Source organism: Carcharhinus amblyrhynchos, chromosome 35, assembly GCF_965287045.1.
Source record: "Carcharhinus amblyrhynchos chromosome 35, sCarAmb.v2.hapA, whole genome shotgun sequence".
Taxonomy (NCBI): Eukaryota; Metazoa; Chordata; class Chondrichthyes; order Carcharhiniformes; family Carcharhinidae; genus Carcharhinus; species Carcharhinus amblyrhynchos.
The window spans coordinates 10,080,417-10,107,498 of record NC_137358.1 but is presented as its reverse complement, the minus strand read 5'-3'; the positions used below and the strand labels follow the sequence as shown (position 1 = coordinate 10,107,498).

At 46.4% G+C, this 27,082-nt stretch overlaps 1 protein-coding gene across 2 annotated transcripts in view; it reads left to right on the top strand.

The window, feature by feature from the left end:
- pla2g6 (phospholipase A2, group VI (cytosolic, calcium-independent)) overlaps window positions 1-16,630 on the top strand; it is a 79,640-nt gene extending 63,010 nt beyond the window's left edge. For both annotated transcript variants that reach the window (XM_080217508.1, XM_080217507.1), the window contains 4 exons: window positions 7,376-7,530; window positions 9,974-10,141; window positions 11,955-12,028; window positions 15,119-16,630. In XM_080217508.1, coding sequence (XP_080073634.1) covers window positions 7,376-7,530; window positions 9,974-10,141; window positions 11,955-12,028; window positions 15,119-15,263 — 542 coding nt within the window. In that variant the 3' untranslated portion in view covers window positions 15,264-16,630. The remainder of the gene's footprint in view (window positions 1-7,375; window positions 7,531-9,973; window positions 10,142-11,954; window positions 12,029-15,118) is intronic.
- The last annotated feature ends 10,452 nt before the right edge of the window (window positions 16,631-27,082 follow it).

Genomic DNA, 27,082 nt, shown 5'->3' with positions numbered 1-27,082 from the left:
CCTTGGGTCACAGTCTGTGCCGAATTTGTACATTCTCTTGTACAAATCTCGTGTCTGCATGGGTTTCCTCTGGGTGCTCCGGTTTCCTCCCACGGTCCAAAGATGTCCGGGTTAAATAAATTGGCCATGCTAAACTGCCCCTTAGTGTCCCGGGATGTGTAGGTTAGAGCGATTAGCAGAGTAAAATATGTGGGATTATAGGGATAGGGCCTGGATGGGATTGTTGTCAGTGCAGACTGGGTGGGCCGACTGCAGTGTAGGATTTCTATGACCGCAGTGTAGGATTTCTATGACCATGGTGCCACCCAGGCCCTATCCCCTACTTATTTACCCAACTAACCACCGCCGCCGCCACACACACACACACACACACACACACACACACACACACACACACACCCCCCCCCCCCCCCCCCCGGCACTTGGGTCAATTTAACATGAACAATCAGCCTAACATCTTTGAAGCGTGGGAAGAAACTGGAGCACCTGGAGGGAACCCATGCAGACACGGGGGGAATGTGCAAACTCCACACAAACAGTGACCCGAGGCTGGAATTGAGCCCAGGTTCCTGGCACTGTGAGGCAGCAGTACTAATCACTGTGCCGCACCTCTGTTAATTTAATGATTACCCGTACGACTTCTAGCTTTTGATTCCTGTTCATATTTAATTAATTGAATTTTGGTTTCCCAGCTGCTGTGGTGGAACTTGAACCTGCATTTTCCAGATCATTATCCAGGCTTCTGAGGTACCACTATGCCACCATACCCACTTGAGTCAGATTTTTGTTACATTGTATATTTATTTTACAGTTGTAATAACTGCAGATTGTTACGTGTCAAAATACGAAGAACACTATGAAAGCACAAATCTTCAATTACTTTTTATCTAGAAATTGCCTGTACAACAATAGTTTATTCAAGGGGTGATTGGCCTTGTTTACCCAATTAACCCTCTGACACTAGGGTCAATTTGGCATGACCAATCAACTTAACATCTTTGGAGTGTGGAAGGAAACTGGAGCACCCGGAGGAAACCCCTCCATTGGCCTTCCCTACTGACAAGGGGAGGTGGTGGCGGAATGGTATTGTCACTGCACTAATAATCCAGAGACACGGGGCAATGCTCTGGGATACAGGTTCAAATCCCACCATGGCAGATGGTGAAATTTGAATTCAATAAAAATCTGGAAGTACAAATCTACTGTTGACTATTGTTGATTGTTGTAAAAACCCATCTGGTTGACTTTAGGACATTTCTTAGAATCATAGAATCTCTACAATGCAGAAAGAGGCCATTTGACCTATCGAACTTGCACCAACAACAATCCCACACAGACCCTATCTACCTCGCTCGTCCCCTGACACTAAGGGGCAATTTATCACAGCCAATCAACCTAACCAGCATGTCTCTTGGACTTTGGAAGGAAAGCGGAGCACCCAGAGGAAACCCACGCAGACACAGGAAGAACGTGCAGACTCCATGCAGACAGTCACCCGAGGCTGGGTCCCTGGCGCTGTGAGGCAGGGACCCAGCCTCACAGTCGGCACAGACTGTGAGGCAGCAGTGCTTGCCACTATGCTGCCCTTGGCCTGGCCTACATATAACTCCAGACCTACAGCAATGTGATTGACTCTTAACTGCCCCTCTGAGATTTCACACCAGTCATCGAGCCCCACTGTGCAGGAGGCCGCCATTTGGCCCATCGAACCTGCACTGGCCACAGTCCCACCCAGGTCCTATCCCCATAACGTTATGCATTTACCCTAGCTAGTCCCCCTGGCACAAAGGGGTAATTTAGCATGACCATTTTCACCTAACCTGCACGCCTTTGGACTGTGGGAGGAAAACAGAGCACCCAGAAGAAACCCACGCAGATACAGGGTGAATGTATAGACTCCACACAGACAGTGACCCGAAGCTGGAATCGAACCTGGGTCCCTGGTGCTGTGAGGCAGCAGTGCCAACCACTGTGCCACAATGTCACTGTAGAAATGGGTGAGTGAGCCACTCCATTCAGGGGCAGTTAAGGACAGGCAGTAAATGCTGGCCCAGCCAGCGAAACCAATGAATAAAAAAATGCTGCAATTGTCATTTTGAAGCAGAATAATTTGTCATGCACTTTGAAGTCAAAAATTCTAATTGGTAAAAATTGCTTAGAAGAATGTCTAGGCAAAGCAAAACTTACAACATCTTTATCTCATAGAATTATAGAAGTTTAGAGCATGGGAACGGGCCCTTCGGCCTAACTTATCCATGCCACCCTTTTTCTTTAAACCCCTAAACTAATCCCAATTGCCCATGTGTGGCCCATGTCCGTTTACACTCATCTTACCCGTGTATCTGTCTAAATGCTTTTTAAAAGACAAAATTGTACCCACCTCTCCTACTATCTCTGACAGCTTGTTCCAGGTATTCACCACTCTGTGTGAAAAAATTGCCCCTCTGGACACTTGTGTCTCTCCCCTGTCACCTTAAACCCATTCCTTCTAGTTTTAGACTCCCCTACCTTTGGGAAAAGATATTGACTATCTAGCTGACCTGTGCCCTCATTATTTTACAGACCTCTATAAGGTCATGCTCTACACTCCAGAGTTAAAAGTCCCAGTCTGCAGACGGTGATGGGTGCCAGGAACTTGCTGCCTGGGGAGGTAGTGGAAACAGATACGATTGTGACGTTTAAGGGGCGCCTTTACAAATACATGATTAGGATGGGAATAGAGGGCTTTGGTCCCTGGAAGGGTAGGGGGTTTTAGTTCAGTTGGGCAGCATGGTCGGTGCAGGTTTGGAGGGCCGAAGGGCCTGTTCCTGTGCTGTAATTTTCTTTGCTCTTTATCTAGTCTCTCCTTTTAACTCAAAACCAGTCCCGGTAGCATCCTAGTAAATCTCTTCTGCACTCTTTCTAGTTTAATATTATCCTTTCTATAATAGGATGATCAGAACTGTATTCCATGTGTGGCCTTACCAATGTCTTCTACAACTTCAAAAGACGTCCCAACTTCTATATTCAGTGTTCTGACCGATGAAATCAAGCATGCCGAATGCCTTCTTCACCACTCTGTCCACCTGTGACTCCGCTTTCAAGGAGCTATGAACATGCACCCCTTGATCTCTTTGCTCTGTAACTTCAACACTCTACCATTAACTGAGTAAATCCTGTCCTGCTTCAATCTACCAAGATGCATCACCTTGCATTTAAGTTTCTTATGATGTTTCTTGTGTTTCTCATACACGCCCAGGTCTTCAATTGTTTGTTGGTCAGTTGATTTATTTTTCTGCATTTGGTCTGCTGTTTTACATATCTGCTTTCCCCCTTTTCTGTGCTTTTCTAAGAATTTGTTGGTTATGTTACACAAAATCTTTTTCCGCTGTTCCTGTTTTCTCCCTATTTGCAAGTCATCAAAACATCCTTGAGTCAAACTCCTCTTTGAGACTTCTGCTATACCATTTGCACAATATTAAAGATGTTGCATGATTGTAATGGTATTGCACCACACCTCGAGCTGTGAGAATATGTTATGCAACTAAACCACCTAAAGAAGAGTAATGCATAAAGTACTTGAGCACCAAAGAATGCCAACAGTGCAGAAAGAGGCTATTCACCTCATCAGGTCTGCCCAACTCTCCAAAAGAGCATTTTACCCAGACCCACTCCCTTGCCCTACACCTATAACTGTGCACATTTACCATGGCCAATCCACCTAACCACATCTTTGAACACTAAGGAGCAATTTAGCATGGCCAATCCATCTAACCCGCACATCTTTGGACACTAAGGACCAATTTAGCATGGCCAATCAACCTAATAGGTACATCATTGGACACTAAGAGGCAATTTACCATGGCCAATGAACCAAACCGAGAATAGAACCATAGAATCATACAACTCGGTCTATCGAGTCTCCACCGACATGCAAGAAACAGCTGCCTCTTCACCTAGTCTCATTTACCAGCACCTAGCCCATAGCCCTGAATATGCTGGCATGCCAAGTGCTCATCCAGGTATTTTTTAAAGGATGTGAGGCATCCCGCCTCCACTGCCCTCCCAGGCAGCACATTCCAGACCCTCAACACCCTCTGGGTAAAAAGGATTTTCCTCACATCTGCTTCCTAAACCTCCTGCCCTTCACCTTGAATCTGCATCCCCTTGTGACTGCCCCTTCAGCTTAACAGGGACAGCTACTCTTTATCCACTCTGTCCATATCTGTCATAATCTTGTGCATCTCGATCAGGTCACCCCTCAGTCTTCTCTGCTCCAACAGAAATAACCCAAGCCTGTCCGACCTCTCTTTCAATGTTCCATCCCACACACCATCCTGGTGAATCTGCCCTGCCCCCCCCTCCAATGCAATCACATCCTTCCTATAACGTGTCGACCAGAACTGCAAACAATACTGTGGCCTCACCAAAGTTCTATAAAACTCCAACATGACTCCCCTGCTTTTGTAAACTGTGCCTCAACTAATAAACTACACATCTTTGGACACTAAGGGGCAACTTAGCAAGGCCAATCAACCTAACCAGCACATCTTTGCACTGTGGAAGGAAACCAGAGCACTTGAAGGAAACCCACACAGACACAGGGAGAACCAAGTAGAAGAAAGGGTGACACGGTGGTTAGCACTGCTGCCTCACAGCACCAGGGACCCAGGTTCGATTCCTGGCTTGGGTCACTATGTGCAAAATCTGCACAGTCTCCCCTTGTCTGCGTGGGTTTCCTCTGGGTGCTCTGGTTTCCTGCCACAGTCCAAAGATGTGCGGGTTAGGTGGATTGGCCATGCTAAATTGCCCCTTAGAGTCCAAAGATCTGTAAGTTAGGTGGAATAGCCATGGTAAATTGCACCCTTAATGCCCAAAATTAGGGGGATGAGTGAGGTAAATATGTGGGGTTACGGGGTATAGGGCCTTGGTGAGATGCTCTATGAGAAAGTCGGTGCAGATTCGATGGGCCAAATGGCCTCTTTCTGCACTGTAGGATTCTATGAACACAACCGGTCTGCCCTCTCAGAATGCCAAATGATTGGGAGAGTTTCTCGCTCCCCAACAATTAGTGCTGCAAAGTGTTTAAAAAAAACATATGTACATTTTTTTTTTACTCCACAATCTCCCACAGATGTAAAACTGTCTAAGAATGCAGGCTGCCATGGAGATGGAATTTCCTTAGGCATTTGCTGAGGAATGCACAATAGGCTGGAGAGTCGGTCAGTGTCTCTATCCAATGCATTTGGATGAGTGGATTGCTAGTTAATGTTGAACCTTGCTGTTATGAAGATGGTGTCCAAGCTTTCTTAGAACCGCAGAGCTCTGTAATTCTGTTCAATTTCTCCCAACACCTTTTGCTTAAATCATCATCAGCTGCACCGGGGAATGGGGTGTTGCAATTTGAACTTGCTCCCAAAGCTCTTAACACGTACGCCGTGTAAAAGGCAAGTTCCATGAGTGGGCCCCCACTTCCCATAAACCAAAGCTTAGCTGCGCCTCCATTGGTAGCACTCTTGCCTCTAAGCCACAAGGTTTCCAGTTCGACTTCCACCCCAGAGCATGAGCCCACAAAACAAAATGAACTGACATTCCTAATGCAATGCTGAGGAAGTGCCACACCGTCTTTATCTCTCAGGCGAGATACTGAACGAGGTCCCATCTTGCCTGCTCAGGCAGCTGCCAGGGAGCCTGTGACACCATTTCAAAGAGGACCAGGGGAGCTTATCCTCTGTATCCAACCATACTTATCCTTGATCAGCATTGGATAAACAGTGATTGGGTTATGATCACGTCGCTGTTTGTGGGACAGATTTGCTGCCCAAGACTGCAAGAAACTACAAAGGGTCATGAACATAGCCCAGTCCATCTCGCAAACCAGCCTCTCATCCATTGACTCTGTTTACGCTTCCCGCTGCCTCGGAAAAGCAGCCAGCATAATCAAGGACCCCACGCACCCTGGACATTCCTCCACCTTCTTCTGTTGGGAAAAAGATTTTTTTGATTTGATTTATTACTGTCACATGTATTAACAAACAGTGAAAAATATTATTTCTTGCGCGCTATACATGTAGAAGGAAATGAGAGAGTGCAGCATGTAGTGTTACAGTCATAGCTAGGGTGTAAAGAAAGGTCAACTTAATGCAAGGTAGGTCCATTTCAAGAGTCTGACAGCAACAGGGAAGAAACTATTCTTGAGTCGGTTGGTACGTGACCTCAGACTTTTGTATCTCCTTCCCGGAGGTAGAAGGCGGAAGAGAGAATGTCCGGGGTGCATAAGTCTGAGGACATGTACCAACCGACTCAAGAATAGTTTCTTCCCTGTTGCTGTCAGGCTTTTGAATGGACTTACCTTGCATTAAGCTGATCTTTCTCTACACCCTAACTATGACTGTAACACCAAATTCTATACTCTGTCATTTCCTTCTCTAATGAACGGTATGCTTTATGTAGCGCAAAAGAAACACTACTTTCCACTGCATATTAATACACGTGACAATAATAAATCAAATCAAAAAACGTTTCCCACATTACAACAGTGACTTCAGAAGTATTTTATAAAATGTAGAATGTTTTGATTGTGGAAAATGTTATATAAGTCCAAGACTTTCTTTTTTAACCATTACGTTATGCTTGCATGGATCTTGTGAGCAGTTGGAGGAGTGATTGATATGAGTGAGGGAAGTTAACTTATTTAGAGATATCACCACTGATAGAAGTCTAAAAAAAATGGGAGTCACGGAGAGGGGTGGATGGTCAGAGGCTTTTTTCCAGAGTGGAAGTGTCAATTCCAAGGGGGCACAGGTTCAAGGTGAGACAGGGGAAAGTTTTTCATGCAGAGAGTGGGGGTGCTTGAAACTTGTTGCGAGAGGGGGTGGTGGAAGCAGGCACATTAGCAACGTTTAAGAGGCATCTTGAATGGGTACGTGAATAGGGAGGGAATAGAGGGATACAAACCGTGTAAGGGCAGAAGGCTTTTTTTTAGTGTAGTTAGGGCATAATGATTGGCACAGGCTTGGAGGGGTGAAGGGCCTGTTCCTGTGTTCTTTGAAGGATAGGCTTTGGAAGTTCCAACTGAAGTGAAAGCAAACCTTTTAAAAGCGGTACAGTTACCGGTGATACCATGTAGAAAGCTGAAGCCATTGCGTGGTCAGTGAGTTACTGCAGGCACCTGGTAGGCAAAAGTTGGTGGGCAATGTGGAAAAGCTGATCTATGCACAGCCAGTTAGGACATTCTGAAAGCTCGTGCTACCAAATAAACCTGTTGGACTTTAACCTGGTGTTGAGAGACTTCTTACTGTGCTTACCCCAGGCCAACGCCGGCATCTCCACATCACAGCCAGTTAGGGACAGCATGTCATGTGTACATTCTAAACTGTGGCCTCTATTGAAACAGATCAGTTGGTGTGGCGGGCCGCTCGCTGCAGTGGAGCAGCCCCGACGTACTTCCGACCCATGGGTCGCTTTTTGGATGGAGGGCTGCTGGCGAATAACCCGACGCTGGACGCCCTGACTGAAATTCACGAGTACAATCAGAACCTGAAGAGCAAGGTGGGCACCGCTTTGATAAATCTGCTGCTAACTCTTAAGGCAAATGCAGGAAGCTGGGTTAGTCTCTAACTAGGCGAGGTGATGGCCTAATGGTATTACTGCTGGACTATTAATCCAAAAACTTAGCAAATGTTCTGGGGATACTGGTTCGAATTTGAATTCAATAAAAAATATCTGGAATTAAGAATCTACTGATGACCATGAAACCATTGTCAATTGTCAGAAAAACACATCTAGCTCACTGATGTTTAGAGAAGGAAATCTGCCGTTGTTACCTGGTCTGGCTTACATGTGACTCCAGAGCCACAGCAATGTGATTGACTCCTAACTGCCCTTCAAAGGCACCAAGGAATGGGCAATAAATGCTGGCCAGCCAGCGACACCCATGTCCCACAAATGAATATAGACCATCAGATATCGGAGCAGAATTAGGCCATTCGGCCCATCGGGTCTGCTCTGCCATTTAATCATGGCTGATTTGATTCTCATCTCCATTCTCCTACCTTCTCCTCATAACTGTTGATCCTTTCTTGATCAAGAACCTATCTGTCTCTGTCTTAAAGGCACTCAGTGAGCTGGCCTCCACAGCCCTTTGTGGCAGTGAGTTCCACAGATTCACCACCATCTTGCTGAAGAAATTCTTCCTCATCTCTGTTTTAAAGGAGTGTCCCTTCACTCTGAAGTTGTGGCCTCGAGTTCTATTCTCTCCCCCGAGTGGGAACATTCTCTCCACTTCTATTCTAACTCAGTATTCTGTAAGTTTCAATTAGATTCCCCCCCTCATCCTTTTAAATTCCATCAAGTACAGACCCAGGTCCCCAAACACACTTAAACAAATGCAGGAAGCTGGGTTAGTCTCTAACTAGGGAAGGCGAAGGTCTAGTGGACTATTAAACAAAAATTGCTGCTCTCGCTGTTGCAAAGGGTGGAATGCAAGTTGTTGAAGATCCCATTGCCCCTTTGTTAGAATCTTGGGTGTTTTAGATGGGAGTAAAAGAAATCGAAAAAGAATTCCAGTCCACATTTTACCCACCTTTATTTTCTCCTGTTATTTTATTCTGTTTCTGCATTGGGCAAAAGAACTTCTTGTCGATAGATTTGTGCCCTGAACAATTATTCTGTGTCTTTTTTAATCCTATGAATTAGAAACTGAAAGTGTGTCCATTTGCTCCCAATATCTTGGAACTGTGATGCTGAGTTTGGAGCAGAGTGTGACCATTCTCCCTCTTCCATTGTGAAATCATGTAGTTGGAGGCAAAAGGGAGAATTTCTGCATTTAAAACATTGCTTTAAACATGCATGTCAATCTTTCACTGATTCTGAGAGTACATGGACCCTATATTGTGAAATGAACAGGAAAGACTGGTTTGGTCCATGATCTTTATGTCTCACTGACCTCGATTGAAGTGTCGCTGAGTCAGTTAGGGTGGAGCATGGCTAGGGAGCGTAATGGATGAAGGAGAAGATCAGTCGCTTTTTTGGTCCCCTCCTGGAAGAGTGGCATGGTGGCACAGTGGTTAGCACTGCTGCCTCACACCGCCAGGGACCAGGTTCAATTCTGGCCTTGGGTCATTGTGTGGAGTTTGCACGTTCTCCCCATGTCTGCGTAGATTTCTTCTGGGTGCTTCGGTTTCCTCCCACACTCCAAAGGTGTGTAGGTTAGGTTGATTGGCTGTGCTAAATTGCCCCTTAGTGTCCAAAGATGTTTAAGTTAGCTGAATTGGCCATACTAAATTGTCCCTTAGTGCTCCAAGATGTATAGTTTAGGTGGACTGGCATGCTAAATTTCCCCTTACTGTCCAAAGATGTGCAGGTTAGGTGGATTGGCCATGCTAAATTGCTCTTAATATCCAAAGATGTGCTGGTTAGGTGGATTGGCCATGCAAAATTGCCCCATAGTATCCAAAGATGGGCAGATCAGGTGAATTGACCATGCTAAATTGCCCCTTGATGTCCAAAGATGTGTAGTTTGGGTGGATTGGCCATGGTACATTGCCCCTTAGTGTTTATTGATGTGCAGGTTAGGTGCATTGGCCATTCTAAATTGCCCCTTGTTGTCCCCCTGACACTAAGGAATGTGCGGTTAGTGGGATTGTGGTTAGTGCAGGCTTGATGGGCAGAATAGCCTCCCTCTGTACTGTAGGGATTTTGAATGTTGAGATCGGATGAGGGCGAGACTGAACCAGATTTAACTCAACTCTGCAGTTAGCCAAACAGTTGATCCCACGCAACAAGTCCTCCATTCGCACATGTATTGGAGAGTGGAATTCATGAACCTGGTGGAGAACTCCATTCTCTCCTCTAATGAGTTACGTACAGCGGCCTGAAAAAGATTTGTGAATGCAACCTAATTTAACCACTGAACGTTACAAGGTAAGGAACGGAATTTCGGGAACTTGGCTTTGACAGTTTGTTCTTTTTATTCGCACTGTTCAATTTGCAGGGTAGGGGGAATCAGGTGAAGAAGCTGGGCATTGTTGTTTCACTAGGAACAGGAAAGCCCCCACAGGTACCTGTGACCTCTGTGGATGTTTTCCGCCCCTCCAATCCCTGGGAACTGGCTAAAACAGTCTTTGGAGCCAGAGAGCTGGGCAAGATGGTAGTTGACTGTGTAAGTATAACATGGAGGCAGTGTGTGTTTGTTTTTGTTTTCCCCTTGCATGAATTTACTGTTCCTTAAAAGTGGGGCGCTTAAGGAATCACTATGCCTGTTGTTTTTGAGAGTCTTGTCACTTGACGTTAGTTCAAATCCAGTGGGCGGCATGGTGGTTAGCATTGCTGCTTGACAGCAACAGGGATCTGGGTTCAATTCTGGCCTTGGGTCACTGTCTGTGTGGAATTTGCACGTTCTCCCTGTGTCTGTATGGGTTCCCTCCAGGTGCTCCGGTTTCCTCCCATAGTCCAAAAATGTGCAGGTTAGGTGCATTAACCATGCTAAATTCTCCCTTTGTGTACCCAATGGCAGCATGGTGGGCATGGTGGTTAGCACTGCTGCTTCACGGCGCCCAGGAGCCAGGTTTGATTACGGCCTTGGGTCACTGTCTGTGCGGAATTTGCACATTCCCCCCGTGTATGTGTGGGTTTCCTCCCACAGTCCAAAGATGTGCAGATTAAGTGGATTGGCCAAGCTAAATTGCGACTTTATGTCCCAGGATGTGTACGTTAGATGGATTGGCCAAGCAAAATTGCCCTCAGTGTCCCAAGATGTGTAGGTTAGATGGATAAGCCATGTTAAAATGTGTAGAGTTATGGGAATAGGGTGGGGAAGGGGGCCTGTTTATGAAACTCAATCTGAGAGTCGGTGCAGACTCGGTGGGCCGAATGACCTCTTCTGCACTGTAGTCATTCTCTGATCCTCTGAAATTAAATATGTCTTTTACTGTTATCCAAATAAGTTTCAAACTGGTAATTGTACAGTAGCAAATGTAACAATGCACTGAATGATTGGTTGCCTGGCTATATTTTATACTCCTCTGAACCTTGCTTTCCTGTTTCTGTTAATCATACCAGTAGACTTTGTAATAGCATATGCTCCTCCATCCTTCTTTCCCAGGTATTTTCTGCCTTTCCAACTCCTGCCATCTTCAGGGCTTTGAAATGTAAGCTTGGCATCACTTAATAACCAAAGGACACAGGGCGAAGCTTGTGTTATCTTCTTTCCTGCTTGTTTTAGTCCTTTCATTTAATTTGGTATCTCAATAAAAATGGAGTACTGTTGCTTTTTATAATGAGTGCAGACTTCACTAATGACAGGCACAGGATAAAGTGATTTAAAATCTAATGGGTTAGCACTGCTGCCTCACAGCACCAGGGAGCCGGGTTCGATTCCCAGCTTGGGTACGGAGTTTGCACGTTCTCCCCATGACTGTGGGTTTCCTCTGGGTGCTCCGGTTTCCTCCCACAGTCAGAAAGACGTGCTGGTTAGGTGCATTGGCCAAGCTAAATTCTCCCTCCGTGTACCTGAACAGGTGCCGGAGTGTGGCGACTAGGGGATATTCACAATAACTTCACTGCAGTGTTAATTTAAGCCTACTTGTGACACTAATAAAGCAAACTTAAAACTTAAACTTAGCTTAAATAAACCAGACCCTTTTGAGTGTCCAGTGATCATCCAGCATTGAGGGTCGATCTGATTTCTTTTTTTGTTTATAGAAGGTTTTAATACAATTATCATCATTAAAATAATGCAACTTTTTAAAAGAAAGTCTATCCTGGATCTGTTCTCACATTTCGCAAAAAGAATATTATATTTCTCCTCAACCCATACTGCTACATCTGCGTTGACTACTCTTTAGATCTGGCAGCAGGTTGCTCTGCTGGTGCTGGGTGTGTGGCAATGAGAAAACACAATCTCTTTCGACTACGTGAGGAGAAAGTCTCAATGTGTCAGTGTAGTAATGGGACCTCCGCCTTCTGTTTGTCAGTGCACTGATTCTGACGGTCGAGCAGTGGATCGAGCCAGAGCCTGGTGTGAAATGGTGGACATTCCGTATTTCAGGTATGGCTTTTTATTATTCTCTCTCTGTCTCAGGGATATGGGCATCCCTAACTCTTCATCATCAAACACTTGCCTGCTGAAGCTCTCCATTTAATGTAACGTTGAGGCCAAAATGTTATGTGATTTCAAGAAGAAATTAGATCTAGCTCTTGGGGCTAAAGGGGTCAAAGGATATGGGACGAAGGCAGGAAGAGGTTATTACACTGAAACATAGAAACTAGAAGCAGGAGTGGGCCATTCGGCCCTTTGTGTCTGCTTCCCCATTCATTTTGATCACGGCTGATCAATGAATTCAATATCCTGATCCCCCCCCTTCCTCACAAATCCCTTGACCCCTTTAGCCCCAAGAGCTACATCTAATTTCTTCTTGGAATCACACAATGTTTTGGCCTCAACTACTTTCTGTGGGAGTGAATTCCACACAAGCACCACCCTCTGGGTGAAGAAATTTCTCCTCACCTCAGTTCTAAAAGGTTTACCCCTTATCCTCAAACTATGACCCCTAGTTCTGGTCTCACGCACCATCGGGAACATTCTTTCTGAATCTACCATGGCTAATCCTGTTTGAATTTTATAAGTTTCTATGCGATCCCCTCTCACTCTTCTAAACTCCAATAAGTGCAATCCTAACCGACTTAGTATCTCCTCATATGACAGACTTTGAATTTGATGATCAGCCATGATCGTAATGAATGGTGGAGCAGACTTGAAAGGCCGAATGGCCTACCCTTGCTGCTAGTTTCTATGTAAGTCTCCGATGCATGGCCGCTGTTGGTTGAATCCGGTTCCCTTCAGAGTGAAGACTCCCCCACGGCAGCTGCAGCTGAGTGAGCCGTCCAGCTCCTCTTCATATCCCTACCCCGACTTGCCCTCTGACAGCTCCTGACCCCCGGCAGCTGGGCCTGATGGCACAGCAGTGGCAGGTGAGCGCAGCAGTGGGAGTGGCGGCGGGTTCGGCTGGCTGGAGCTTTAACGGAGGAAGCTCAGAGCCAGCCCAGGCAGATGTTACATACCAGGTGCCCCCACTGGCAGCAGGTGGCTCCAGTGCAGCTTCAGAACCAGCAGAATATGCCATGCCAGTTTGAAATGGGTGGCATGGCAGCACAGTGGTCGGCGCTGCTGCCTCACAGTGCCAGGGACCAGCATTTAATTCCCAGCTTGGGTCACTGTGTGGTGTCTGCATGTTCCTGTATCCTCAGTCTGTGATGCCTGGTTCTGGACATACCCACCATCGGGAATATCCCCCCTGTCTAGTTAGAATTTTATAAGTCTACGAGATTCCCCCCTCATTTGTCTGAACTCCAGCGAAAACAATCCTAATCTAGTCATTCTCTTCTCATACATCAGTACCGCCATCCTCGGAATCAGCCTTGTAAATCTTCGCTGCACTCCCTCAAGACCAAGAACAGAAAAGGAGACCAAATCTGCGCACAATATTCTAGGTGTGGTCTCACCAAGGCCTTGTATAATTGCAACAACACATCCTTGCTCCTGTACTCGAAACCTCTCTCAATGAAGGCCAACATACCATTTGCCTTCTTTACCGCCTGCTGCACCTGCATGCTTATCTTCAGTGACTGGTTCACAAGGACACCCAGGTTCCGCTGCACATTCTCCTCTCCCAATTAACAGCCATTCAGTAGTAATGTGTCTTCTTGTTTTTGTTTCCAAAGTGAATAACCTCACATTTATCCAAATCATACTGCATCTGCACAGGATGGCACAGTGGTTAGCACTGCTGCTTCACAGCACCAGGGACCTATGTTCGATTCTGGCTTTGGATCACTGACTGTATGGAGTTTGCACATTCTCCCTGTGTCTGCACGGGTTTCCCCCAGGTGCTCTGGTTTCCTCTCACAGTCCAAAGATGTACGGGTTAGGTGGATTGGCCAAGATAAATTGACTCTAGTGTTGTGGGGAGAAAGTTAGCAGGATAAATGCATGGGGGGTTACGGGAATAGAACCTGGGTGGGATTGTGGTCAGTGCAGACTTGATGGATCAAATGGTCTCCTTCTGCACTGTAGGGATTCTGTGATCTGCCTTTGATTTGCCCACTCACCCAACCTGTCCAGATCATACTGAAGGATTCTGCATCCTCGTCACAGTTCACCCTTCCACCCAACTTGGTATCGTCTGCAAACTTTGAGATATTGCAGTTGTCTGACATATTTGTGATGTTTTCAATGCGGTTTCTGGACATTGCAAATTGTTGCAATGGTCCGTCCTAAAATGGGATCTGTAGGATGTGGGAAAGGAAAGGAAATGAAAGCTGGGATGTGTGACTGTGATCCTTGTGCTGATTTAATGATCAGATGGTGAAGACCTCAGTCACTCGATGTGAATAAAATTTTCTTTCAACTGGAGGGCGGGGAGGAAAATAAAGTATGTTTCCCAGGCTTGGTGGGAAAGCGAGCAGGTGAGCATATTCTGTATTTGTCATTCTGCCTGGGCTGGACTGTTCCACAAGACTGGCCGTTCTCAGCATTGTTCCCTCATCTGTCAATGAGGTTTGTTCATGTAGGACTGGCAGGTTACATTGCCCAGGGCAAAGCAGTTGGGATGCCTTGCTGTGTAAAGTTTATTTATTAGTCACTCCAAAGATGTGTGTGTTAGGTGGATTGGCCATGCTAAAATTGACCGTAGTGTCGGGTAGGTTAGCAGGGTAAATGTGCAAGGCTATGGCAATAGGGTCTGGGTGGGATGTGATCAGTACAGATTAGATGGGTCGAATGGCCTCCTTCTGTATTGGAGGGATTCTATGAAATAAGGCTTACATTAACACTGCAATGGAGTTACTGTGAAATTCCCCCAGTTGCCGCACTTCAATGCCTCTTTGGGTCGATGCACCTAACCAGCACATCTTTTAGAATGTGGGAGGAAACCGGAGCACCCGGAGGAAACCCACGCAGACATAGGGAGAATGTGCAGACTCCACACAGACTCTGATCGAAGCCGGGAATCGAACCCAGGTCCCTGGCGCTGCGAGGCAGCAGTGCTAACCGTTGTGCCACAGTGCCGCCCTGAGTCTTGACTGTGTGTATGTGGGGAAACTGAGTGAGCCTAACGCGATGCTGTTGTTCCTCACCCAGGCTCAACTCTCAGCTGAAGACGGATGTGATGTTGGATGAGATTGACGATGCCATTTTGGTCAACATGCTTTGGGACACTCAAATTTACATCCACCAGGAGAGAGAGAGAATCCAGCAACTGGCTCAGCTTCTGTTAACAGCTTGACTGTGGTAGGGGGTCAGGGGGGAAAAGAAAACGGAAGGATAAACTGAAGTCAACTTTGAGGTCACCTATCCCATAATGCCGCAGGACCTGACTGAATATTTGACGTTCTATATGTTGAATTTTTCTAATGCTGTTAATTAACCAAGCAATGCTGTGAAGCACCAATTGTACCCTGGCGTGGACTGGCAGAGCCTGTGTGCCTTGTACAAAGAAAGACAAATAGAAGAAATAGTTGATCTGGAGTGTACACGTCCATGTGTACATGTCGTAGCCTGCCTTTTCCCAATACAGCTGCTTGAATTTTTTTGCATTGAGAAGGCTGTAGCTTATTGGTGGCCAATTCCTAGTTTGTAGAAGCTAGGAGGTGGCTTGATGGGCCAAATAGCCTTCACAGGCTCTTGCCTTCTTACCAAGTCAGCTGGGAACATTTTGGTTGCCTCCTGTTCAAAAGAAAAACCCTGAGTTTACTGCAAGTTGTTGAACTCAATGCTGTGATCGCTCAATCTATAAATTATATCAAGCGTAATATATGTAGCTGCGTAGAATTAAACATTTCTTAATTGTCTAGGATATAGCCCTCCTTAAGTTTACGAGCACTGAATTAGCCAGACACTTGAGCTAAGGAAGAGAAACTATTACTAACAGACAAGGCACTGAAAATGGATGGTCATTATATATTTCTCTTTTTTTCATTTGTTGCCTTTAAGCTTCTGTGCCAGCCCACAGATGTGTTCGAAACTGAGAAAACATCTGTGGCCTTACCGAACTGACTGGACAATGTAAACTATTACCGTTAAGTTGTGGACCAATCATTATCATTTGTTAATTAACTAACTGGGGAAAATGTGTGTGAATTGAAGTTCCCACAATACTTTCACAGTGTTACAGGAATTCTTCAATTTCTGAGTCACTTTTGAAGAACAATGTTTTTATATATTGTAGTGAGACTGGAAGAAAATATTGCTTTTTTTTTGCTGCTTGGTTACAGGGGAGAGGAATGACTTTTTAATGCACGTTGGCACAGTGGTTAGCACTGTTGCATCACAGCACCAGGGACCCAGGTTCGATTCTGGCCTCGGATGCCTGTGGGCAGCACATTGCTTAGCACTGCTGCCTCACAGCACCAGGGACCCAGGTTCGATTCCGGCCTCGAGTGCCTGGAGGCAGCACAGCGGTTAGCACTGCTGCCTCTCAGTGCCAGGGACCCAAGTTTGATTCCTGGCTTGAGTCACTGCCTGTGTCAGTTTGCACGTTCTCCCTTTGTCTGCATGAGTTACCTCTGGGTGCTGCGGTTTCCCCCCCACACTCCAAAGATCTGCGGATTAGGTGGATTGGCCATGCTAAATTGCCCCTTAGTGTCAGGGAGGTTAGTGGGCAAAATATTTGGAGTTGTAGGGATAGGGCCTGGGTTGGATTGTTGTCGATGCAGACTCGATGGACTGAATGGCCTCCTTCTATACTGTAGGGAGTCTATGATTTGTAGTTCCCCTCCCCAACTCAATTTGGTTGACCTAGAAAATGAGTTTACTGACAGCCTTATAGAATCCCTACGGTGCAGAAGGAGGCCACTCGGCCCGTCAAGACTGCACCGACAACAATCCCACCCAGGCCCTATCCCCATAACCCCACATATTTGCCCCATTAACCCCTTTAACCTACGCAACGTGGGACACCAAGGGGCAATTTAGCATGGCCAATGCACCTAACCTGTACATCTCTTAGACTGTAGGAGGAAACCAAAGGAAACCCACACAGACATTTGCAAATGGACAGTGACCCAAGCTGCGAATGGAACCCAGGTCCCTGGCGCTGTGAGACAGCGGTGCTAACCACTGTGCCACCATACTGCAAGAGTTGTTCTGAGATATTAGTTTGGTTTGAGTTAAAGAAATTAAACCTTTAAACTCCACTCGCTTTGGTGAGTGCAAATCAAAAAAAAATGTCCTATCTGTGGGTCCTCGCCAGTTACTAATTGGCTGCTGTGTTGCTACAACGCAACTGTGACTAGTCTTAAAAAAAAAGAACTTAATTGGCCAAGAGAAACATGAAGTCACCCTGAGTTTGCGAAAGGTGCTATATTAATGCAAATCTTTATTGTAAAGTCCTTGATGGAAAAGAGGAGACATTGCCTCAGAAATGGGAAATATGATGGAACTGAATTTATATTTTCATAATTTCTTTTTGTCCTAGGTTGAGACTGAACTGACTGCCTTATTTAATGATATGTTTTGATTTATTTGCACTGCGCACTTGGGTTTTGGTGGCCATGTGTCATGCAATGTGTGGCTAGCTGGATCATGTCAAAGTTCTTCTGATCAGCCTGCTGAGATGGAAACTGAAAAATAATTTAATAAGAATCAAATCTCTGACTGATGAGATAATATGAAGGGTTAATAGGTTACGCCTCGTGTTTGGTCATCTGTAATTATGAAATCCTGACCCTTATTTTCACTGACAGTGTGTAACGTGGTTACAATAAAAGGATAACTACAACTTCTCAGACTATAACTGTGTAAGCAAAGCACATTTCGCTTCCCCAAATGGTTGGATTGGACTCGCAGAAGGAAAGTTTTAGTCATCGCAGACGGCTGTGGGTAATTGGCAAGAATACTCCTGCTCTCATTTGTGTAGAGTATCTGGCAGATTGAAATGTCGCGAGTTGAAACGAGGTGGGAAAGATGCACTGTGAATGGGGAGAGGGAGACCAAAGGGAACTTTACTGAGGAAGCAAGGCAAAGTGGCGAGAGGATTTCGGAGATTAATAATGGCAGGACTGGCCGTCAATAGCAGTGTGGAGTGCAAGAAGCCGTGGCGGGTGGAGGGGGGAGTTGGGGGGTTGGAGAATTTGATGTGTTGAGTGGAGAAACACACTTAGAGGAGCTTGCTAGGAGATCATAAAAAGCGAAGGATTTAAAGATGAGGTGAGTAGGCCACAGAACACTTTTCAACATATATTTAGAAGTGGCACTGCTGCCTCACAGCTCCAGGGACCCGGGTTCGATTCCAGCCTAGAGTGACTGTGTGCATGTTTTCCCCGTGTCTGCGGGGATTTTCTCCGGGTGTTCTGGTTTCCTCCCGCACTCCCAAAGATGTGCTGGTTAGGTGGATTGGCCGTGGTAAATGCATGGGGTTATGGGGCTAGGGTGGGTGGGATGGCCTGGCTAAGATTCTGTCTGGGAGAGTTGGTGCAGATTCAATGGGCCGAATGGCCTCCTTCTGTACTGTAGGGTTGCTGTGACCTTAGAGGGAAGGTTTATTCCCAGAACATTGTTAATCCCCCAAACTTCAGAAGTACAGTGGAATGTTGTGACGATGTACCAACACTTGTAGGTCTTGCCATGAGTCCGTTCTGGGGATTGCCTTTGAAACATTGCAAGCGGTTACAATTAACTGTCACCATGTGCCTCTCCTTGGTACCGGCACTCTACCTTCCGCATGTCCACTGTTCTTTATTGTTTAAAAAGAAGGACAATTCTAATAGTTAAGAGTTTTTTTTATTCATTCATGGGATAGGGATATCCTAAGCTTGGCTAGCATTTATTCCCCATTCCTAATTGCCCTTGAGAAGGTGATGGGGAGTTGCCTGCAGTCCGGTTAGGAAGGGAGTTCCAGAATATTAACCCAGCAACAGTGAAGGAACAATGCTATATTTCACACTGTCAGGATGGTGAGTGACTTGGAAGGGAACTTGTAAATGGTGTTTTTTAAATTCATTTGGGAGACATGAGTGTCACTGGCTGGCGTTGCCCAACCCTAGTTGGGAGTCAACCACTTTGCATGTAGGCCAGACTGGGTAAGGACGGCAGATTTCCTTCCCTAAAGGGACATTAGTGAACCAGATGGGTTTTTCCGACAATTGGGAATGGCTTTTAAAAGTTTATTTATCAGTCACAAGTAAGGCTTACATTAACACTGCAGTGAAGTTACTGTGAAATTCCCCTCGTGGCCACACTCCAGCACCTGTGCAGGTCACCAGCACGTCTTTGTGGGAGGAAACTGGAGCACCTGGAAGAAACCCACGCAGACACGGGGAGAACGTGCAAACTCCACACAGACAGTGACCCAAGCTGGGAATTGAACCCGGGTCCCTGGCACTGTGAGGCAGTAGTGCCAACCACTGTGCCACTGGTCATCAGTCGATTCCAGATTTTTTTATTGAATTCAAATTTCACCATCAACCGTTGCGGGATTCGAACCCGGGTCCCCAGAACATGAGCTGAGTTTCTGTGTTAACAGTCTAGCGATAATATCACTAGGCCATCACCTCCCGTGTTCCTGTGTGTCTGCTGCCTGAGACATTCTGAGAATGTGATGGAGCTACTGTTTGTTTTTCACTGCTCCTTTTCCCAAAAAAAACTCACCACGATGAAGCCATCAACAGCCTGTGTTTAAACTGTCTTACTAAAGCCCCACTAATATAAACCATCCTGTTAACACCTAATTTAATCATTTGAACAGATGTCGTGGCCCAGATTCAAGCTCAGTGATACAATTATAAATAGAATAGTTTCTATATTTTTCTCTATCATGAGTCTATATCGAATAAACCATTGAGTGTGACTCCTCTCGAAGGAGGGGAATAAGACCCACAACATAGAACCCTGACAGTGCAGAAGGAGGGCCATTCGGCCCAGCAAGTCTGCACCAACCACAATCCCACCCAGGCCTGATCTCCATAACCCCATATTCTTGCTAGTCCTCCTGACACTAAGGGTCAATTTAGCATAGCCAATCAACCAAACCTGCTCATTTTTGGACTGTGGGAGGAAACAGGAGCACCTGGAGGAAACCCACGTGGACAGAGATGTTTTCATGGGGAGGCTAGTGATATTATTGCTAGACTATTAATACAGAAACTCAGCTAATGTCCTGAGAACCTGGGTTCGAATACCACCATGGCAGATGTAGAATTTGAATTCAGCAAAAAAATCTGGAATTAAGAATCTACTGATGACTGTGAAACCATGGTCGATTGTCAGAGAAACACATCTGGTTCACTAAATCTGCCGTCCTCACCTGGTCTGGCCTACATGTGACTCCAGAGTCACATCAGTGTAGCTTGGGGGCGGTATGGTGGTACAGTGGTTAGCACTGCTGCCTCACAGCGCCAGAGACCCAGGTTTGTTTCCCAGTTGGGTCACTGTCTGTGTGGAGTCTGCACGGTCTCCCCGTGTCCACGTGGGTTTCCTCCGGGTGCTCCGGTTTCCTCCCACAGTCCAAAGATGTGCTGGTTAGGGTGCGTTGATCCAAACAGGTGCTGAAGTGTGGCGACTAGGGGAATTTCACAATAATTCCAATATAGTATTAATGTAAGCCTTCTTATGACTGAAAAATTATCTTTTAACTTTAATGTGCGGGTTAGGTGGATTGGCCATGCTAAATTGACCCTTAGTGTCAGGTGGACTAGCTAAGGTAGATACATGGGGTTATGGGGATAGGGGCTGGGTGGGATTGTGGTCAGTGCAGATTCGATGGGCCAAGTGGCCTCCTTCTGCACTGTAGGGATTCTGAGCTCTCCAACCCTATTTCATGCCAAAGGAAGAAAATTCCATGCCATGTAATTATATGAGACACACAACAGGGGGCAATGTCTACATGGTTAAATGGGTTTAAATGAGAAGCATTTCTTACTGCTTTGAGACCACAGTGTATTAAATTGGGTACATCCATTCCTAGTATGCACAGTCTCATCTGAGGGGAAGTATACAAGCAGGGGTCAGCTGGATAGGATTATGAGGCATTGAAAAAGACAAGGCGAGCCCTTGGGGAAGTTGTGCATTCCTATTGTAGGATGTAAACCCATGTGCTGCACAGTGAGTGACTCATTACTGTCAGGAGATGTGTTACTTGCTGCAGGATTCCCAGCCTGCTCCTGTATTCGTATGGCTGGTCCAGTCAGTTTCTGGTCGATGTTAAACCGCATCTCCCCCCTTCTCCCCCCGAATGTTGATATTGGGGAGATTCAGCGAGGTAGTACCACTGTCGAGGGCTGATGCATAGATTGCTTCTTGTTGGAGATGGCCATTGCCTGGCACTTGTGTGTCATGAATGTTACTTGCCACTTGTCAGCCCAAGTTTGGGTATTGTCCGGGTCTTGCTGCATTTGGACACGAATGCTTCAATATCCCTGGAGTCATGAATGGTGCTGACGATTGTGCAATCATCGGTGAGCGTTCCCACTTCTGACCCTATGATGGAAAGGAGGCCATTGAAAAAGCATAGAATCCTTACAGTGCAGAAGAGGCCATTTGGCCCATCAAGTCTGCACTGACCCTTGGGCAGAGTTTCATATTTAGGCCCTCTCTCCTGCCCTATCCCTGTAACCTTGGATCACTGTCTGTGTGGAGTTTGCACGTTCTCCTGTGTCTGTGTGGGTTTCCTCCGGGTGTCCGGTTTCCTCCCACATTCTGAAAGATGTGCTGGTTAGGGGGCATTGACCCAAACTAGGGGAATTTCACGGTAACTTCATTGCAGTGTTAATGTCAGCCTTACTTGCGACTAATAAATAAACTTTACTTTTGTGTGTATTCAAGACAGAGAAAGATAGGTTCTTGATTGGCAAGGGGAATCAAAGGTTATGGAGATAAGGCAGGAGAATGAGAATTGAGAAACATATCAGCATAATTGAATGGCAGAGCGGACTTGCTGAGCCGAATGGTTGGACTCTGCTCCGATATCTTATGGTCTTACGGACAACCAGTCAAATTTAGCGCTGCAACCCCAAGCACTCAGAGCCCTTCACTTTCAACTATGTTTTCTGATAGCAAAATAACCCCACCGCTGTGTGAAGATAGAAGCTAAACTAAAGATACGGGGTGGGATTTTCAGAACGCCCACCCCTCCCCGCTACCCTCTCCCAGTGTGTTTGCTGTTGGCGGAGGTGGCTCATCGTTGGCCAGCCAGTGTGAGACCTTCCAGTCCTGGCGATGTCTACAGTGTTTTGCGTAGCTCGACTGTCCCGCTGCTGGGGAACACGGGGTGGTGGTGGTGGTGGTGGTGGGTGGGGGGGGAAGGTGGGAGATGGGGGAAATGTGGAGCGGGTTGCAAGTCACCTTCAGCGGGGCTGGAAGATCCCACCAGCAGGAAGGGCCAGAAAATCCCAACCAGAGGCCTCCTTAATGTTTTTACGCAGTGTCACGGAAAATAAAAGCAGGAGGAGGCCATTCGGCCCCTTCGAGCCTGCTCTGCCATTCATTTGGATCATGGCTGATCATCGAATTCAATAGCCTGATTCCCCCCACTCCCCCTGTTTTTAAAAACAGGTGGCCTATTTGCCACCTTTGAGGAGCGTTCTGACATTCCACAACCGTTGGCTTCACTATTCCAGACAAGCAAAGTTATTTAGCAATCAAATGAAAGTTACTGCCGTCCCAGATGACCATAGGCTGCTCTGAGGGGGAAGGGATGACTGGTGATGATTTAACCTGAGGATCACCACTCCTCAGACGAGGGGCAAGGTTGAGAAGGCGGGGGCCTTCGTGCATGACCTCAGCCGGGATGGGAATTGAACCCACACTGTTGGCATCGCTCTGCATCACAAGAGCTGTGCGGCTAATTGAGCTGACTGATTTCCCCCGACTCTGCAATATTGCTCTCTCACAAAGGGAAAAAAAGGACAATCACACCTCAGTCAGCACTTTGGAGGGATTTATAGCAAGACTTGTAATGTCAGAGTGTGGTGTGGCCCTTTTAAGGGGTGGGAATTTCCTGAGAGCCACGTGTTTGGTGTGGACCCTATGGGTTGTCATGGCAGAAGCTGAACTAATTGGCAGGGGGGTGTGTACCACGGGTCGATGCGGGGCTCGCGGTTGGAGCCAGGGAGTCCAGTAGAGCAGTCACATTTGTAATCTGGTCAGTACTTGTGTGTGTATATATAATATATATGTATACCACAAAGATTTGATTTATTATTGTCACATGTATTAGTATACAGGAAAAAGTATTGTTTCTTGCACGCTCTACAGACAAAACATACCGTTCATAGAGAAGGAAAAAAGAATATGTGAGTGCAGAATGTAGTGTTACAGTCATAGCTAGGATGTGGAGAAAGATCAACATAATGCAAGGTAAGTCCATTCAGAAGTCTGATGACAGAAGGGAGAAGCGGTTCTTGAGTCGGTTGGTATGTGATCTTAGACTTTTGTATCTTTTTCCCGAGGGGGGAAGGTGGAAGAGTGAGTGTCTGGGGTGTGTGAGGTTCTTAATTATGCTGGCTATTTTTCCGAGGCAACGGGAAGTGTAGATGGAGTCAGTAGATTGGAGCCTTTTATTGATACATCAAGCCATCTTCGTTCTGTTACAGAGTACAAGTGACCCTCTGCAGATCACTTCAGGAGGAGAAACTTCTGGATGTTAGTCCACACGTATCCAAACGCCTGAGGTTGCTGGGACTTTCAGAGGAGTAATGACAGCAAGTGCTGACGGTTGAAGTGTGATTGTCACGGCAAATCCCGAGCCATTGTTTGATGTAATGCACTTAAAAGCCAATTGATAAGGAAACAAAGTCTTTCTCCACTCTAAAGCACAGTCTTAATCATTTAATTATATTGCAGGTCAAATTCCACTGCAGTTGTGACACACATGAAGAATAATATCAATTTTTCCATAAATTTTACTCACCTCTGTGAACTTTGTGAAGGACTTTCCTAGTGGTGATTAGAGTCAAAGCCAAGACTTCCTGGAACAGTTGATTGCAGTGGATGGTCACCAGTAGGAAACGCCTTCCCTTTTTGAATCCCAACTGGCACTCGGAATTTCATAGAAACATAGAATAGTACAGTACAGTACAGGCCCTTTGGCCCTCAATGTTGTGCTGAGCTATGTCCAAACCCAAGATCAAGCTATCCCACTCCCTATCATTCTGGTGTGGCCCATGCGCCTATCCAATAACCGCTTGAAAGTTCCTAAAGTGTCCGACTCCACTATCACAGCAGGCAGTGCATTCCACACCCCAACCACTGAGTGAAGAATCTACCTTGGACATCCCTCCTATATCTGCCAACCTTATAGTTATGCCCCCTAATACCAGCTACATCCACCCGAGGAAATAATCTCTGCATGTTCACTCTATCAATCCCCCTCATCATCTTCTAAACCTTTATTAAGTCGCCTCTCATCCTCCTCAGCTCTAAAGAGAAAAGCCCCAGCTCCCGTATTTCACATATCTGATTTTTCTTGATGAATGCCTGTCATTGACCAGTGTTGTTTAAAGACAACCTTGGAACCAAATTAGTTGCTACATATTATTGCTTGTTCCTATGTTACAATGGTGACTACGTTTGAACTGTACTGCATTGGCAATAAAGTATGTGAGGATGTCCTGATACTATGAAAGGGGTTAGGCTGAAACGGGAGAAATGTACTTTTCAATAGAAGGAGTTACCGTCTTAGGGTTCAGGATCGATTCAAAGGTCCACGTGGCCTCCTCCTATTGCCTGTGTTTTTCTGTTTTTATGGGAGACAGCTGGGGCGGCATGGTAGCACAGTGGTTAATACTGCTGCTTCACAGCTCCAGGGACCTGGGTTCAATTCCCGGCTTGGGAATGTGCAAACTCCACACTGTCTGTGTGGAGTTTGCAAGTTCTCCTCATGTCTCCGTGGGTTTCCTCTGGGTGCTCCGGTTTCCTCCCACAGTCCAAAGATGTGTGGGTTAGGTTGATTGGCCATGCTAAAATTGCCCCTTAGTGCCCTGAGATGCGTAGGTTAGAGGGATTAGTGGGTAAATATGTAGGGATAAGGGGGTAGAGCCTGGGCAGGATTGTGATTGGTGCAGACTCGATGGGCCAAATGGCCTCTTCCTGCACTGTAGGATTTCTATGATTCCATGAAACTCCGGTTATAAGATAAAGGGGGGCCGGTTTAGAACGGAGTTGAGGAGGAACTTCTTCACTCAAAGGGTGGTGAATCTCTGGAATTCTCTGCCCGTTGAAGTGGTGGAGGCTGCCTCGCTAAATATTTTTAAGACGCGGGTTGATGGGTTTTTGATAAGAGAGGGGATTAAGGGTTATGGGGAGAGGGCGGGAAAGTGGAACTGAGCCACGACAGATCAGCCATGATCTTATTGAATGGCGGGGCAGGCTCGAAGGGCTGGATGGCCTACTCCTGCTCCTATTTCTTATGTTCTTATAAGAACTGCCTACTCTCATCCAGGTCAAAGTAGAATGAAGGCCTTAGCCAGCAGTTATGTGTGGTGGCCGGGCATTGACAGGGCTGCATGGTGGCACAGTCATTGGCACTGCTGCCTCTCAACACCAGGGACGGGGGTTCGATTCCTGGTTTGGCTCACTGTCTTTGCGGAGTCTGCACATTCTCCCCATGTCTGCATGGGTTTTCCCTGTGTGCTCAAGTTTCCTCCCACAGTTCAAAGATACGTGGGTTAGATTGATTGGTCATGCTAAATTAACCCTTAGTGTCCAGGATGTGATAGGTTAGGGGGATTGCCAGGGTAACTAAGCGGGGATAGGGCCTGGCTGTGATTATTGTTGGTGCAGACTGGATGGGCCAAATGGCCTCCTTCTGCACTGTAGGGATTCTGTGGTTGACAAGGAAGTAGAAAAGATGGTTAGTCAGTGCCCCAGTTGTGAAGCTCAACAGGCTTTACCAGCACCAGTGAAATTGCAACCATGGGAGTGGCCTGGCTGACCATGTAGATTTGGCTGGGCCATTTATGGGTCATATGTTCCTTATGATGCAGACTACAGCCATGGCCACCATCGACAAGTTAAGGAAGGTATTTGCTATCCGTGGCATTCCAGAGGTGGCGGTGTCGGATGATGGCACATCATTCATGGCAGAAGAATTCCAAAAATTTCTCAAGTCCAATGGCATTTGCCTTGTGAGGTTGTCATCGTACCACCTGGCATCAAATGGGCTGGCAGAATGCGGGGTACAAACATTTACATTGTCAATAAAAAGAACAGGCAAATAGGCCTCTTTATTTATGCATAGCCAGTTTCATTGGCCATGCTAAATTGCCCCCTAGAATCCAAAGATGTGTAGGTTAGGTGGATTGGCCATGCTAAATTGCCCCTTTGCATCCACAGATATGCAGGTTAGATGGATTGGCCATGCGAAATTGCCTCTTAGTGTCCAAAGATGTGTAAATTAGAGTGGATTGGCCATGCTAAATTGCCCCTTAGTATCCCAAGATGTGTAAATTAGGTGCATTATTCATGGTAAATTGCTCCTGATGTGCAGGTTAGGTGGATTAGCTGTGGTAAATGCGCGGGGATACAGGGATAAGCCTGGGGTAAGATGCTCTTTCAGAGAATTGGTGCAGACTCGATGGGCCAAATGGCCTCCTCCTGCACTGTTGGGATTTTAATGGTGTGTGATGGTGTGTCTGCAGTTAGAGTTTGTAGCAGAGTAAGGTGATTCAGTAGCCATCACCCAGCTCAGCTTGCGGTGACGGGAGGGGGAGATGGTGGTGGTGACAACAGCTGTCAACACTCTAACCATTTCACTACAGCTACTGTCTCTCTGGTGGTGGGGGTGGGGGGGCTGCATTTGCAGTTTTCAGAGAGATGGGGTGTGTGGGGCAGTTGGGGGGGGGGCGGGGGGCGGGGTGGTAGTGAAATTAGAGAAGTTGTACATCTTACAAGAAACATTGTTTAAACCTCTGCTGTCATCAATCCGAGTGAATTTGAGCCGTTTTGAACTGGCTCCGTGGGAAAGAGTCGGGAGTTCCTGTCGGACACAGAGGAGTAACAAAGAGCAAAGGAACTTCTATACGAGTTAATAAATAATTAAAATGATCCGCCTTGCATCTGGGCTGTAGCTGCAGTCTCCGTCCTCCAACGGGGAGAATCTTAATGTCAGGA